We start from the raw sequence: 16,998 nt of genomic DNA, 5'->3' as shown, positions 1-16,998 counted from the left end.
CCAGGATACCATGGGCTCCCCAGCTCACCTGGAGCTACAACAATCAGATAACCTGTTTTGTTACATGCCTAACTCTACCCCCTTTTGCTGTGTCTGGCATCAAGAGTTCTGTCTTTCCTGGGCCTAGCACACGAGGTCTGTATTTGCAGCGAGGGTGACCGGGGTGACCCCAGGGAAGGGGCATCTGGCATCAGCACCTCCAGAGGGATACAGGACACAGGGCCCAGCTAGACCACTTCTGGTTTGGTTATTTCCACCTCCTGGCAATGGAATTAGGGTTGGCCGCTGCAGATTGGTCCAAGGCAAAGTCAACAGGAGACTTACCCGTGGTGGCTCCCGCTGACATCTGCCTGATGGTGCTGTATTCAAGTAATTAGACAGACACCCAGGAAAATAAAAAATGTGAATATCTTCTGAACAAAAAGGAATCAAACATTAAGTGTAACTTAAATACCTAACAAGGTCACACAGACTTCCTTCTATGATTACAAGCTACAAACTAGTTTGCTAAGAAAGGGGCGAGTTGTAGGCAGACCACACACACACACACACACACACACACACACACACACACAGAAGCCCAGCGCGAACTGCTTAGTTATCTGGGTGCCAGCATGAGTTCTGGGAAAGCTGTAAATATCTCACAGAGAACCCTGCCATGCAGAACACAGTGATGGCACACCCTAACTACACCTCTGCCCCAAAAGGGTGCTTGCCTAAGCTGCCCAGACCCGCTTTCACAGGCATACAACACCACGGAGATTAAAATAAAACACAGTTCTCACTTTTGAAGGCGGCTGAATCTTAATCTCCTGGGAATCGGATGCCGAGTCTGACTTGGTGCCTCCAGAATTTGGTTTCTCCTTTTTTCTCTTCTGTTTCTTCTTTTTCTTTTTGGCACCCAAATCCCCGCCGGGACTTCTGTTAGAAAATTCACAGGGTTTGTAAAAACAACAACAGGCAGGTCACTATGTAAAATCTGAACTGCATGAAATTAATCATTTAGGAAAAACATATGTTATACTACATTAGGATGTGCAGTCTTATGATTGATGTGAAATACATATATATTCAGATGACCAGATATGTATTTGCTTTTGACCCATGGTTCCTGGATAACAGTTCCCTAAATGCTTATAGCGTATTCAAAAGCAGAGACATTACTTTGCCAAAAAAGGTCCGTCTAGTCAAGGCTATGGTTTTTCCAGTGGTCTTGTACGGATGTGAGAGTTGGACTGTGAAGAAAGCTGAGCGTTGAAGAATTGATGCTTTTGAACTGTGGTGTTGCAGAAGACTCTTGAGAGTCCCTTGGACTGCAAGGAGATCCAACCAGTCCATTCTAAAGGAGATCAGTCCCGGGTGTTCTTTGGAAGGACTGATACTTTGGCCACCTCATGCGAAAAGTTGATTCATTAGAAAAAACCCTGATGCTGGGAGGGATTGGGGGCAGGAGGAGAAGGGGATGACAGAGGATGAAATGGCTGGATGGCATTACCGACTAGATGGACACGAGTTTGGGTAAATTCAGGGAGTTGGTGACGGACAGGGAGGCCTGGCATGCTGCGATTCATGGGGCTGCAAAGAGTCAGACACAACTGAGAGACTGAACTGAACTGAACTGAAGTATGGGCTGATTACCAGGGGAGCAACTCTGTGATTAGAAGGCTGGAACTTTCAATCCCACCCCCTGACCTCAGGGAGGCAAGCAGGGCTGGAGTCTAATCAAACACCAGCGGCCGATGATGTAATCAACTGCATCTATGTTAAAGTGCTGCACTCAATATGCCAGCAAATCTGGAAAACTCAGCAGTGGCCACAGGACTGGAAAAGGTCAGTTTTCATTCCAATCCCAAAGAAAGGCAATGCCAAAGAATGTTCAAACTACTGCACAATTGCACTCATCTCACATGCTAGCAAACTAATGCTCAAAATTCTCCAAGTCAGGCTTCAACAGTACATGAACTGTGAACTTCCAGATGTTCAATCTGGATTTAGAAAAGGCAGAAGAACCAGAGATCAATTTGTCAACATCTGTTGGATCATCGAAAAAGCAAGAGAGTTCCAGAAAAACATCTACTTCTGTTTTATTGACTACACCAAAGCCTTTGTGCGGATCACAACAAACTCTGGAAAATTCTTCAAGAAATGGGAATACCAGACCACCTTACCTGCCTCTTGAGAAATCCGTATGCAGGTCAAGAAGCAACAGAACTGGACATGGAACAACAGACTGGTTCCAAATAGGGAAAGGAGTATGTCAAGGCTGTATATTGTCACCCTGCTTATTTAACTTATATGAGGAGTACATCATGTGAAATGCCGGGCTGGACGAAGCACAAGCTGGAGTCAAGGTTGCTGGTAGAAATGTCAATAACCTCAGATACACAGATGACACCACCCTTATGGCAGAAAGCAAAGAACTAAGGAGCCTCTTGATGAAAGTGAAAGAGGAAAGTGAAAAAGTTGGTTTAAAACTCAACATTCAAACAACTAAGATCATGGCATCTGGTACCATCACTTCATGGCAAATAGATGGGTAAACAGTGGAAACAGTGGCTGACTTTATTTTTTTGGGCTCCAAAATCACTGCAGATGGTGCCTGCAGCCATTAAATTAAAAGATGCTTACTCCTTGGAAGGAAAGTTATGACTAACCTAGACAGCATATTAAAAAGCAGAGACATTACTTTGCCAACAAAGGTCTGTCTAGTCTGGGCTATGGTTTTTCCAGTAGTCGTGTATAGATGTCCGAGTTGAACTATAAAGAAAGCTGAGCGCTGAAGAACTGATGCTTTTGAATTGTGGTGTTAAAGACTCTTGAGAGTCCCTTGGACTGCAAGGAGATCAAACCAGTCCATCCTAAAGGAAATCAGTCCTGAATATTCATTGGGAGAGCTGATGCTGAAGCTGAAATTCCAATACTTTGGCCACCTGATGCAAAGAACTGATTGATTTAAAAAGAACCTGATGCTGGAAAAGATTGAAAGCAGGAGGAGAAGGGGATGACAGAGGAGGAGATGGTTGGATGGCATCACTGACTCAATGGACATGAGTTTGATCAAGCTGCGGGAGTTGGTGATAGCCAGGGAAGCCTGGTGTGCTGCATTCCATTGGGTTCAAAGAGTCGGACACGACTGAGTGACTGAACTGAAATAAGGGAGGCTGCATAAAAACCCAAAAGGAGGGGGTTCTGAGCCCGTAACCTGTGGAATCTGATGCTGTCTTTGAGAAAACAGTGTCAGAACTGAGTTGAATTGTGGGACACCTAGCTGGAGTCTGAGAAGCCCCTCGTGTTATGTGGGAAGTTCCTCCCTCCCCATTGGAACTGGGAGCAGGAACTCAGAAGATTATTAGTCTACACTCAGTGACCCTGCAGGGTACTTAGATGTCATTTAAGCAGGAGAATCATATAAATAAATGCTATTTTATCATGGAAGGCAAATAGCTTTCACAGGTATCCACTCTGCCAATGTACTCTTTAGTCAGGGAGAGACACATGTTATAAAATATGTCATTATAAATGTCTCTTGGGTACACAAACCACTAATCTTGACATAACAGAACCAAAGAAAGTGCTTCTCTGCAGAGGGGGAAATGTCTTCTGATAAAGATTTTTATTAGATGAATTAACAATTAAAAACTCTACATGAAAAAACAAAAAATAATCACTGGTAAAATATTTCTGTTTGGACCCTTGTCATCTTAGAGCGGTCATCTTCTGAAAGAGCAAAAGAGACACAAGGAGATTTCAAATTCCCATTTCTTTGAGCCTGCTCTCCCACAGTATCCCCAGAGATAAATTCAGAGTCAGAGATTATTATTGCATTATCACCTGATGCAGGGAAGCGTGATTGAAATATCAGTTCTATTACTCCTTTTTGAAATTTATGTATTCATTTACTCTAAATTTGGCTGTGCTGGGTCTTAGTTGTGGCATGTGGGCTCTAGTTACCTTACCAAGACTTGAACCCAGGCCCTCTGCATCGGGAGTGTGGAGTCTCAACTACTGGACCACCGGGGAAGTCTCCTCTTGTATCATTCTTAGCTAGCTCTATCTGTTCCTATTTTCTTACTTGAATTTTTACCTAATTATCAAGTACATGTTCATTAAAGACAAATGTCATTAAGTAACAGCCTTATATATACATCAACAGCCTTATAAAGATCAGATCAGATCAATCGCTCAGTCGTGTCCGACTCTTTGCGACCCCATGAATCACAGCACGCCAGGCCTCCCTGTCCATCACCAAATCCCAGAGTTCACTCAGACTCACGTCCATCGAGTCAGTGATACCATCCAGCCATCTCATCCTCTGTCGTCCCCTTCTCCTCCTGCCCCCAATCCCTCCCAGCATCAGAGTCTTTTCCAATGAGTCAACTCTTCGCATGAGGTGGCCAAAGTATTGGAGTTTCAGCTTTAGCATCATTCCTTCCAAAGAAATCCCAGGGCTGATCTCCTTCAGAATGGACTGGTTGGATCTCCTTGCAGTCCAAGGGACTCTCAAGAGTCTTCTCCAACACCACAGTTCAAAAGCATCAATTCTTCGGCGCTCAGCCTTCTTCACAGTCCAACTCTCACATCCATACATCACCACAGGAAAAACCATAGCCTTGACTAGACGGACCTTTGTTGGCAAAGTAATGTCTCTGCTTTTGAATATGCTATCTAGGTTGGTCATAACTTTCCTTCCAAGGAGTAAGCGTCTTTTAATTTCATGGCTGCAGTCACCATCTGTAGTGATTTTGGAGCCCAGAAAAATAAAGTCTGACAGTGTTTCCACTGTTTCCCCATCTATTTCCCATGAAGTGATGGGACTGGATGCCATGATCTTCGTTTTCTGAATGTTGAGCTTTAAGCCAACTTTTTCACTCTCCACTTTCACTTTCATCAAGAGGCTTTTGAGTTCCTCTTCACTTTCTGCCATAAGGGTGGTATCATCTGCATATCTGAGGTTATTGAGATTTCTCCCGGCAATCTTAATTCCAGCTTGTGTTTCTTCCAGTCCAGCGTTTCTCATGATGTACTCTGCATATAAGTTAAATAAACAGGGTGACAATATACAGCCTTGACGAACTCCTTTTCCTATTTGGAACCAGTCTGTTGTTCCATGTCCAGTGCTAACTGTTGCTTCCTGACCTGCATACAGATTTCTCAAGAGGCAGATCAGGTGGTCTGGTATTCCCATCTCTTGAAGAATTTTCCACAGTTTATTGTGATCCACACAGTCAAAGGCTTTGGCATAGTCAATAAAGCAGAAATAGATGCTTTTCTGGAACTCTCTTGCTTTTTCCATGATCCAGTGGATGTTGGCAATTTGATCTCCGGTTCCTCTGCCTTTTCTAAAACCAGCTTGAACATCAGGAAGTTCACGGTTCACGTATTGCTGAAGCCTGGCTTGGAGAATTTTGAGCATTACTTTACTAGCATGTGAGATGAGTGCAATTGTGCGGAAGTTTGAGCATTCTTTGGCACTGCCTTTCTTTGGGATTGGAAAGACAAATTGGAAGTGGTCATACAAGAGATGGCAAGAGTGAATGTCGACATTCTAGGAATCAGCAAACTGAAATGGACTGGAATGGGTGAATTTAACTCAGATGACCATTATATCTACTACTGCGGGCAGGAATCCCTCAGAAGAAATGGAGTGTCCATCATAGTCAACAAAAGAGTCCGAAATGCAGTACTTGGATGCAATCTCAAAAATGACAGAATGATCTCTGTTTGTTTCCAAGGCAAACCATTCAATATCACAGTAATCCAAGTCTATGCCCCAACCAGTAATGCTGAAGAAGCTGAAGTTGAACGGTTCTATGAAGACCTACAAGACCTTTTAGAACTAACACCCCAAAAAGATGTCCTTTTCATTATAGGGGACTGGAATGCAAAAGTAGGAAGTCAAGAAACACCTGGAGTAACAGGCAAATTTGGCCTTGGAATATGGAATGAAGCAGGGCAAAGACTGATAGAGTTTTGCCAAGAAAATGCACTGGTCATAACAAACACCCTCTTCCAACAACACAAGAGAAGACTCTACACATGGACATCACCAGATGGTCAACACCAAAATCAGACTGGTTATATTCTTTGTAGCCAAAGATGGAGAAGCTCTATATAGTCAGCAAAAACGAGACCAGGAGCTGACTGTGGCTCAGACCATGAACTCCTTATTGCCAAATTCAGACTTAAATTGAAGAAAGTAGGGAAAACCACTAGACCATTCAGGTATGACCTAAATCAAATCCCTTATGATTATACAGTGGAAGTGAGAAATAGATTTAAGGGCCTAGATCTGATAGATAGAGTGCCTGATGAACTATGGAATGAGGTTCGTGACATTGTACAGGAGACAGGGATTAATACCATCCACATGGAAAAGAAATACAAAAAAGCAAAATGGCTGTCTGGGGAGGCCTTACAAATAGCTGGGAAAAGAAGAGAAGCGAAAAGCAAAGGAGAAAAGGCAAGATATAAACATCTGAATGCAGAGTTCCAAAGAGTAGCAAGAAGAGATAAGAAAGCCTTCTTCAGCGATCAATGCAAAGAAATAGAGGAAAACAACAGAATGGGAAAGACTAGGGATCTCTTCAAGAAAATCAGAGATACCAAAGGAACATTTCATGCAAAGATGGGCTCGATAAAGGACAGAAATGGTATGCACCTAACAGAAGCAGAAGATATTAAGGAAAGAATACACAGAAGAACTGTACAAAAAAGATCTTCACGACCCAGATAATCACGATGGTGTGATCATTCACCTAGAGCCAGACATCCTGGAATGTGAAGTCAAGTGGGCCTTAGAAAGCATCACTATGAACAAAGCTAGTGGAGGTGATGGAATTCCAGTTGAGCTATTTCAAATCCTGAAAGATGATGCTGTGAAAGTGCTGCACTCAATATGCCAGCAAATTTGGAAAACTCAGCAGTGGCCACAGGACTGGAAAAGCCTTATAAAAGGGTTCCTCAAAGGAAACCAATAGTTTTTCTGGCATAAATTCTTTAAAAATAGTCTTTCTTCTATAAGCATGCCTCTGTTTTTACTATGAGTAAATTTTAAACAAAAATTGAATCTTAAACACACTATTTTGAAATCTGGCTTTTTTCTCCTTCCACTGAACAAATGTGTCTTGGATTTCTTTCTTTCCATGTCAGGATATATTGAGCTACTTCATTTCTTTTTAGCAACTGGGTAGCATTCCCTTGTGTAAGTATAGCATATTTTATGCAACATTCCTATATTAAATATGCTGCTGCAAAAATATCTTCTGGTACTTATATCTTTGTGCATTCATGCTGGTTTGTCCATAGGTGGAAATGCTAGGTCAAAGGGCACGTATTTTTATTTTTACAAAATATGGTATTTAGTAAAGCAGTTACCAGCTTCCACCCCAACAGTAAGTCAGTTTCTGGTTCTGCATGTAGGGAGCTTGGAAGTCACCACTCCACCCTAGCAGACTGAAAAACCAACAATTCCTCTGAGATCCCTAAGGGAGGGAGGGACACAGGACAAACTGCTGCCCCCAAGATTGGAGCAACAGTTTCTGGGAGCAGAGACTCACAAGTGGCAACGTCCATGGGAGCCAGTGCTCAGGGAGGAACCCCGGGACTGTAATTCACAAAGTCCTGGAGGCTGTGTGTGGACAAGCCTGAGAGTCACCAGCCCAGTCACAGGGGTCTCCCACAGTTCTGTGAGTTTTACACCTGGAGCCCAATCAGGTTCACATGGTAGATACTGGAGAAGAATCTCCTCATACTTCTGGCAGAGGAATCATTTTAGAAATACGCCAGACATTCTGTGCTTCTTAACAAGGCCTGTTCTCAGCAGAAACTAGTCAACCAGAAACTAACCAGCTGGGCTATGATCAGAGCCTAACTGATCTGAGGAAGGGAAATACCCAACTCCAGCCCCCTTAAGCCATTCTATCCCACGTCTGTGACGTCACAGTCTAGAGGCACAGGCTCACCAGAAGACTGAGACCTAGCCATAGGACCTTAGAATGCTTCCTGTCCCCCCACACCTCACCACGGCATGCTATGCTATGCTATGCTATGCTAAGTCACTTCAGTCATGTCCGACTCTGTGAGACCCCATAGATGCCAGCCCACCAGGCTTCCCCGTCCCTGGGATTCTCCGGGCAAGAACACTGGAGTGGGTTGCCATTTCCTTCTCCAATGCATGAAAGTGAAAAGTGAAAGTGAAGTCGCTCAGTTGTGTCCGACTCCTAGCGACCCCATGGACTGCAGCCTACCAGGCTCCTCCGTCCATGGGATTTTCCAGGCAAGAGTACTGGAGTGGGGTGCCATTGCCTTCTCCGCACCACGGCATGACCATAGGCCTATTTACAGCAGTTCCTTTTACCCAGTACATCATGGCTGAGTATCAAGAAAAAAAAAAAAATGACAAGGCATTCCAAATACACAGTTGGAAAAGATACAGCAAGCATCAGAACTAGACAAGGTAGGGATGGTAGGATGATCAGACCTGGGATTGGAAACAACTATGATTAATATGCTAAGGGCGCAAGTGGACAAAACAGAAAGCACACAAGAACAGATGGGTAATGTGAGCAGAGAGGTGGAAATCCTGAAAGAACCGAGAAGAATCAAAACACTGTGACAGAAATGAAGAATGTCTTTTGATGTACTTATTGGCAGACCGGATGTGGCTGAGGAAAGAATCTCTGAGCCTGAGGACATAGCAGTGAAAACCTCAGAACCCACCCCACCCCCTCCAAACTTGAAAAGCAAAGAGAAGATGGAAAAAAGAAGAATAGAGTATCCAAGGACTGTGAGGAAACCACAGAGTGTAACATACCTATAATGGGAGCACCAGAAGGAGGGGGGAGAAACAGAAGAAATATTTGAAACAATAATGACTGAGCATTTCCCCAAATCTACAGCAGGAGCTAACCCGCAGATCCAAGAAGCTCAGAGAATACCAAGCAGGATAAATGCCACCCGAACAGCATCTTGGCAAGATCATTTTCAAACTACAGAAAATTAAAGATGAACAGAGCCAGAGAGGAAAAATTACCTTACCTATAGGAGGCTTCCCTGGTAGCTTAGCTGGTAAAGAACCCACCTGCAATGCAGGAGACCCTGGTTCAATTCCTGGGTTGGGAAGATCTGCTGGAGAAGGGATAGGCTACCCACTCCAGTATTCTTGAGCTTCCTGGGTGGCTCAGAGGGTAAAGAATCCGCCTGCAATGCGGGAGACCTGGGTTCGATCCCTGGATTGAGAACATCCCCTAGAGAAGGGCATGGCAACCCACTCCAGTATTCTTGCCTAGAGAATCCCATGGACAGAGGAGCCTGACAGGCTACAGTCCATAGGATTGCAAAGAGCTGGACACAACTGAAGCAACTTAGCACACATGCACACACACAGAGGAACAACGGACAGAAGAGTAAATAAGAACATTAGTTCGCCTACATCTCTACTAGCACTGAAATATAACCATACTTTTTCATCTCTGACAATCTGATAGTTAGAAAAAAAGTCTCACTGTAGATTTAAATGTTCTTTTATTTAACCAGGAGTGAAGCTGGAAAATAGAAAATAGACCTAATGAGCATGAAACTAAGCAAAAAGATTTCTGGGCAGAAGGCTGAAAGCATGCTGGCTTTTCCCAGCTGTCTATAAGAAATGAGAACAGAGAGAGATTAACTCAAGAATGAGATTCTCAGCATTTGAATGAAAGAGAATTCCATGGACTGTATAGTCCATGGGGTCGCAGGAGTCAGACACGACTGAGCGACTCACACTTTAGAGAATACAAAAACCCAGGCAGTATTTGGGCTTCCCAGGGCGGCTCAGTGGTAAAGGATCTGCCTGCTAGTGCAGGAGGCACAGGAAACACGGATTCAGTCCCGGATTGGGAAGATTCCCTGGAGGAGAAAATGGCAACCCACTCCAGTATTCTTGTCTGGAGAATCCCATGGCTACACAGCCTGCCATGTAGCATGGCAGGCTACAGTTTGTGGGGTCACAAAGAGTCGGACACCACTGAGCATTGAGGCAGTACTTGCTAGACTCTGAATGAAACTGTTCCCCACCCCCAACATCTCCAGAAGGTGAAGTTCAGTTCAGTTGCTCAGTCATGTCCAACTCTTTGTGGCCCCGTGGACTGCAGCATGCAAGGCTTCCCTATCCATCACCAACTCCCGAAGCTTACTCAAACTCATGTATATAAAGTCAGTGATGCCATCCAACCATCTTATTCAGGACTGACTTCCTTTAGGATTGACTTGGTGGATCTCCTTGCAGTCCAAGGGACTCTCAAGAGTCTTCTCCAACACTACAGTTCTAAAGCATTCTTCGGTACTCAGCGTTCTTTATGGTTCAACTCTCACATCCATACACGACTACTGGAAAAACCATACCTTTGACTAGACAGACCTTTGTTGGCAAAGTAATATCTCTGCCTTTTAATATGCTGTCTAGGTTGGTCATAGCGTTTCTGCCAAGGAGCAAGCGTCTTTTAATTTCATGGCTGCAGTCACCATCTGCAGTGATTCTGGAGCCCCAAAAACTAAAGTCTGTCACTGTTTCCCCATCTATTTGCCATGAAGTAATGGGATCGGATTCCATGATCTTAGTTTTCTGAATGTTGAGTTTTAAGCCAACTTTTTCACTCTCCTCTTCTACTTTCATCAAGAGTCTCTTTAGTCCAGAAGATGAAAGCTTCACATATTAAGACGTGGCCTCAGGGGACTTAGCCGGTGGTCCAGTGGTTAAGACTCACCCTTCAAATGCAGGGATAGTGGGGTCAATCCCTGGTTGAGGAATTAGTCACCAGACTCCTCTGTTTATGGGATTCTCCAGGCAAGAATACTAAAGTGGGTTTCCATTTCCTCCTCCAGGGGATCCTCCTGACCCAGGGATTGAACCCATTTCTCCTGCAACTCCTGGATTGGTAGGTGGATTCTTTTTACCACTGAGCCACCTGGCAAGCCCCTAACAGATGAATAAAGAATATATACAATGGAATACTACTCAGCCATAAAAAAAGAATAAAATAATGCCATTTCCAGCAACACGGATGGATTTAAAAGATTATCATACTAAGTGAAATAAGTCAGAAAGATAAAGAAAAATACCATATAATACCACTTATATTTAGAATCTAAAAAATGAACCTATCTATAAAACAGAAACGGACTCATGAACATAGAGATCCGACTCAGTTCACTTCAGTTCAGTTCAGTCGCTCAGTCATGTCCGACTCTTTGCACCCCATGAATCGCAGCACGCCAAAGAACAGACTGGTGGTTGCCAAAGGTGAGGGGGTTGAAGGAGGGGAGGAACAGGAAGTTGGGATTAACAGATGTAAGCTTTTATATATAGAATGGGTAAACAAACTATATTTAATATCCTATAACAAACCATAATGGAAAAGAATACATAAAAATATATGTATGTGTAACTGAACCACTTAACACAACAATCAACTATACTTCAATTAAAAAAAAAAAAAGAGTTAAGCCAAGAATCACCTCTTTCAAGAATCCTTCTTGTTCCTTTCTAATCTGAAGTAGGTGCTCCTAACTCAATGTTCCTTCTGCCCTCTGAAGTGGAAGTGTTAGTCGCTCAGCTGGGTCCAACTTTGCGACCCCAAGGACTGGAGCCTGCCAGGCTCCTGTGTCCATGAGACTCTCCAGTCAAGAATACTGAAGTGGGTTGCCATGCCCTTCTCCAGGGCATCTTCCTGACCCAGGGACTGAACCTGGGTCTCTTGTATAGCGGGCAAATTCTTTACCTTCTGAGCCACTCACACAATACCCTCCCATCTAGCACTCACAAAACGTGGTGCTCTTACCTGCTTTTCCCACTAGAGTATAGGCTCCCTAAGAACAGAAAGTCTCTCATCTCTCTCTTTAAAAATATATGTGAAATAATAGAGATAATATAAGGCCCCAGTCCCTGGCACAGAGCTGCTAGACTGCTGGAATTTCCTGGGTGGCGGTAGCAGTGTCTTCTGATCTCATGAGGTGCCTCTGGGTGGGCTCCTGGATGGTCATAAAGAACAAGCCATGATCAGAAGCTTGAGATTTTCATACCCCATCTGCAGTTCTCCAGATATGTGAAGGGGCAGGAAATGGAGTTAATTATCAGTCATAAGCCTTCAGGAGCAGAGACCTTCCCGGCTGGTGAACCTGGGAGAGGCTGGGAGCATGGACCCTGGAGAGGGTTTGGGAGCTCCATGTCTCAGCCCCTCACCCCTTGCCCCACACACCCCTTCCATCTGGGTGTTCATCTGTATCCTTTAGCACATCCTTTTACAATCAACTGGTAAGCAGTAAAAAGTGTTTCCTTTTCCTTTTTTTGGCCAAGTTGCGTGGTATGCGGAATCTTACTTCTCCAACCAGGGATTGAACCCAGGCCCTCAGCATTGAAAGCATGGAGTGCTAACCAGTGGACCACCAAGAAATTCCCTAAAAAGTGTTTTCTTGAGGACTGTGAATTCAAATTAACCACTACAAGGAGGGGTTCTTGGGAAGAACCTCAAGTTTGTAGCTGGTTGGTCAGAGGCACAGGGGACAGCCTGGACTTAGGACTGTGTCCCCAGGGGGGAGGGTGCAAACTGGTGGGACCGGGCCCTCCACCTGTGGGATCTAATGCTGTCTCCAGGTGGACGATGTCAGAGTCAACGCAGGATCCCTGCTGGCACTGCAGACATGCTTGGTGTCAGAAGAGCTGGGGGGTTACAGTGGTTACAGTCAGGAGAACACAGCAGGAGAACTGGGTTTTTCCTACTCAGATAAACACTACTGGTGCTCACCAGTACTTCTGACCCCCTCCTGTGGACGTTCCAGGGGATGACCCATACACTCCCCCACCTGAAGTAGGAAAGGTGGGCCCAAGCAGGCTGTTTGCTGAGCCAATGGAAGACACGGAGATGGAACAGGTGGAGCTCCCAGGGGGGAGCATGTGAGGGTGCTGTGCCTTCTCTTTGCTGACTTCCCCTCCCAGCCAGCCTGGCAGCCTCGTCAAGATGCTGCACTGGAAGGCGATGGGCCTCCGACAGCCGAGGCTAGAGGTCCCCTGAGGATAGAGACCCCCACCCGCCACGTGTAGTGCCAGGGAAAACAACTGTGCTGATTTAACCAAACAGAGCTGTGGGCTTGGTCTTTACCACTAAGAGGACCCCAGGTGGCAGTCTCATCACCCCATATCTAGGTCACAGAGGAACTCTTCTTTCTGGTGGCCATTTACGTATTAAATCACAAACTTTTTGAGTTATAGTGACTAATTCACTTCTCTGCAGAGTCAAAGCATGAAAGTCATGTTCAACAGTGAGAAAAAGTGTTTAAAAGATAAGCACATGAAGGATTTCCTCAGTGGTCCAGTGGTTAAGACTCTGTGCTTCCACTGCAAGGGGCTTAGGTTCGATCCCTGGTCAGGGAACTAAGATCCCACGTGCCACGTGGTTCTGTCAAAAAATAAAAATATATAAAATAAAAGACACTAACAATTATTATTTTTTTTTTTAGAAAAGGGAAAGTGGATGAGCTATAGATGTGTGTTTTCCTGTTCTCCCTAATCCTGGAATAGAAAGTAGTGCTCGTTTTCTGCAATACATGAAGACCCCGCCAAATGACACCCTGTTGGTCTAAAAATAGTAATGCGTTCCCGTCCCCAAAACGAGCAGTTTGTTTTCACCGGTAGAATCAAATCTGCACCGTTGTGATGTTTATATTTAAAATCATCTAGTAGGGAAAAAAAATCATCTAGTAGTTAAGGACTTTCAGAAATATCTGACTAGCGATTGGGTTTAAACAAACATCGCAGCCAGATAACGGAGCTAGAAATATGCCATGGGTAGCATGGTTTTGGAGTCCTTCTATTTCGGGCTTTCCTTCCCCAGGGCTCCCATGGCTGGTGCCTGTTCAGTAGTGAACTTGCTGCACTGTGCTTGTGTGACTTATGTGTGCATTTGTGTCAATAGTGAAGGGCATGGAAGAGAGCTGTTCCTGTTTGTGCCCCTGAGGTCGCCAATGCTTTACTGCCCAATACTAGTAGATTTTTATAACAAGTACTTCTTGAATGGATGAGTGAATAATTCTGGTTCTTGGGGTAGTTCCAATCACACACTGCCAGGAAGAAGATCTCTGAAAGCTACAGTTCTCCCTACCTGCATGGTGAAGCTGATCGCAGCCCATCACCCTGTATTTACTAAGCTGTCTACTATGTGCTCCGCACTGCACTGCATGCAGGGAAAGGGTGGCAGGGGTCTAGCCTTAAGGAGACTAGAATTTGGGAATCAGAGCTGCAAAGTTTATCTTTAGGACAACTGGAACCAAAAAAGATAATGACAAGACTTGGCGAGGATGTGGAAAAACTGGAACCCTCATACACTGCTGGTGGGAATGTAAAATGGCACAGGCACTCTGGGAAACAGTCCGACAGTTACTCAAAATGCTCCACAAAGATCTACCACATCTCTCAGCAATGCAACTCCTAGGTAGATGACTACGAGAAATGAAAATATTTGTGCCCACAGACACTTATACACAAATATCCATAGCAGCGTTTTTCATAATACCCAAAAAGTAGAAGAAACCACCCAAATACCCATCACCTGGTGAATAAAGAAAATGTGGTATATCCATACAATGGAATATTATTCAGCAATTAAAAAATGAAGTATTAATTCATGCAACAACATGAAAACTGTGAAAACATTATACCAAATGAGAGAGTCACAAAGGGCCACACACTGTATAATCCCGTTTATATGAAATGGCCAGAAAAGGCGAGTCTAAAGAGAAAGAAAATGGATCAGTGGTTGTGAGTGGCTGGGAGGACAGGGGGTGTCAGCGGGTGACAGCTAAGGGATGCATGGTTTCAGTTTGGTGTGATGAAAACATTCTAAAATTGATTTTGGTCACAGCTATACAACTCTGTGAATATAATGAAAGCCATGGGACTGTACACTTTAAATGAGTGAATCGCAGGTACATGGATAGTATCTCAACAAAGCTGCTGAAAAAGTGGCAGATGAAATTTCTTCCATGGGATGGAAAGATACTGAGAAGCCCTCAGGATAAGAGGAAAATCCCTGCCCGAGAAGATTCTTCTGGGAAATCCGATGGAGAAAAGGGTTCAGACTCACTGCCTGAAGTTGATTACTGAATCCCATACCTTTAGCCACGGAAATCATGCAGCCCTTTTACAAAGATCTCTTGGATTTTTAAGAAGAGAAGTTCCATTTTCCACCTCCCCCACAATTCATATGAAAAATCCATAAGGAAAAGCGTCCCCATTTTGCTACCCCAGGAAGGCCAGATACTTGCAACTCTGCCTAAAGAGAATCTTTGGCACGTTTCAAACCCCACGGGTAAACCAACGGACTATTTCTCAGCCATGGAGATGTCAAACATTTAATAAGCACATCCTGCAAATCTCTTTGACATAGTCAGAGATTCTGCAGACTAGGACTTAATGGAAAGAGCAAAGCCACATTTTATAGGAAACTGTAAACATTTTACAGTTGCTCCAGGAGAAACAAGTGAGAGAGAGAGAGACCGCCAGCTGCCCACAAAGACCCATTCCCCCTTGGTCTGGGAGCTCACAGCTAGACTATGCTTCCCTGTTGCTGGCAGGTCAGGTACAGTCATGCGACTGAGTTCCAGTCACTGGCATAAGAGTATACGTGAACCCCCACTTTCTGCTGGCCCAGAGAGGAGCCTGGGGGTGCTCCCTCATGCTCTCCCTCCCCCAGGCTGGTTGGAGGCAGGTGTCAGATGAGACAGTAGAGGATGGCAGAGTCACATGATGAAAGGGGGCCAAACCCTGATTGACAAGATGAAGGGAAGTCCCCTTACCATCCATCTGTATACCTGCCCAGGGCTGTCCCATCAATAAGGAAAAAACTTTATCATGTTGAACAGTTACACTGTAGGGTCTAGTCCTTATAGCAGTTTCAGTTCAGTTCAGTTCTGTCACTCAGTCGTGTCTGACTCTTTGTGACCCCATGAACCACAGCACACCAGGCCTCCCTGTCCCTCACCAACTGCCAGAGTCTACCCAAACCCATGTCCATTGAGTTAGTGATGCCATCCAACCATCTCATCCTGTGTCGTCCCCTTCTCCTGCCATCAATCTTTCCCAGCATCAGGGTTTTTTCCAATGAGTCAGCTCTTCGCATCAAGTGGCCAAAGTATTGGAGCTTCAGCTTCAACATCAGTCCTTCCAAAGAACACCCAGGACTGATCTCCTTTAGCATGGACTGGTTGGATCTCCTTGCAGTCCAAGGGACTCTCAAGAGTCTTCTCCAATACCACAGTTCAAAAGCATCAATTCTTCAGTGCTCAGCTTTCTTTATAGTCCAACTCGCATATCCATACACGACTACTGGAAAAACCGTAGCCTTGACTAGATGGACCTTTGTTGGCAAAGTAATGTCTCTGCTTTTTAATATGCTGTCTAGGTTAGTTATAACTTTCCTTCCAAGGAGTAAGCGTCTTTTAACTTCATGGCTGCAATCACCAACTGCAGTGATTTTGGAGCCCAGAAAAATAAAGTCAGCCACTGTTTCCCCATCTATTTGCCATGAAGTGATGGGACCAGATGCCATGATCTTAGTTTTCTGAATAGCCTGTCATAACTAACAGGTCTATTTTAAGAGCTTGATGTATGGTATGGAATGCCAAAGATAAACAACTCTTAAATTTTAAAAAATTTTCTTGGCCGTGCCGCATGGAAGTTGAGCCCCCTGCATTGGAAGGTGGAGTCTTAACACTGAACCACCAGGGAAGTCCCAAGAAACAATTTTAGATTTCAGAGGATTCCATCAGAGGGATCACTTACCCCCTCCCCATAATGACCATTAATAGTTTGATATTATAATTATTTTACAAAAAGTTCCCCTTTGATTTCCAATTTCCTGCATAGAAAATGGTAAGATTATAACTGATTTTAATCATTTCCGTATTTTCATGCATTTTCTAAACTGTCTATAATAACCACAATGCCTTGACAACTAAAATATTATTAAG

At 44.3% G+C, this 16,998-nt stretch overlaps 1 protein-coding gene across 4 annotated transcripts in view; it reads right to left on the bottom strand.

Moving 5' to 3' along the window:
• NMT2 (N-myristoyltransferase 2) overlaps window positions 1–16,998 on the bottom strand; it is a 60,504-nt gene that overhangs the window by 29,205 nt on the left and 14,301 nt on the right. For 3 of the 4 annotated variants that reach the window (XR_003514172.1, XM_027559863.1, XM_027559864.1), the window contains exon 2: window positions 786–921. The exons of the other annotated variant lie outside the window; for it this stretch is intronic. Coding sequence is in view for 2 of the 3 variants with exons in the window: in XM_027559863.1 (XP_027415664.1) it covers window positions 786–921 (136 nt within the window). In the remaining variant the exon portion in view is untranslated. The remainder of the gene's footprint in view (window positions 1–785; window positions 922–16,998) is intronic. 4 annotated transcript variants of the gene reach the window in all.

Source organism: Bos indicus x Bos taurus, chromosome 13 (genome assembly GCF_003369695.1).
Source record: "Bos indicus x Bos taurus breed Angus x Brahman F1 hybrid chromosome 13, Bos_hybrid_MaternalHap_v2.0, whole genome shotgun sequence".
In the NCBI taxonomy this organism is placed as follows: domain Eukaryota; kingdom Metazoa; phylum Chordata; class Mammalia; order Artiodactyla; family Bovidae; genus Bos; species Bos indicus x Bos taurus.
The sequence above is the reverse complement of the archived record's forward strand: the minus strand, read 5'-3'. Positions and strand labels throughout refer to the sequence as shown.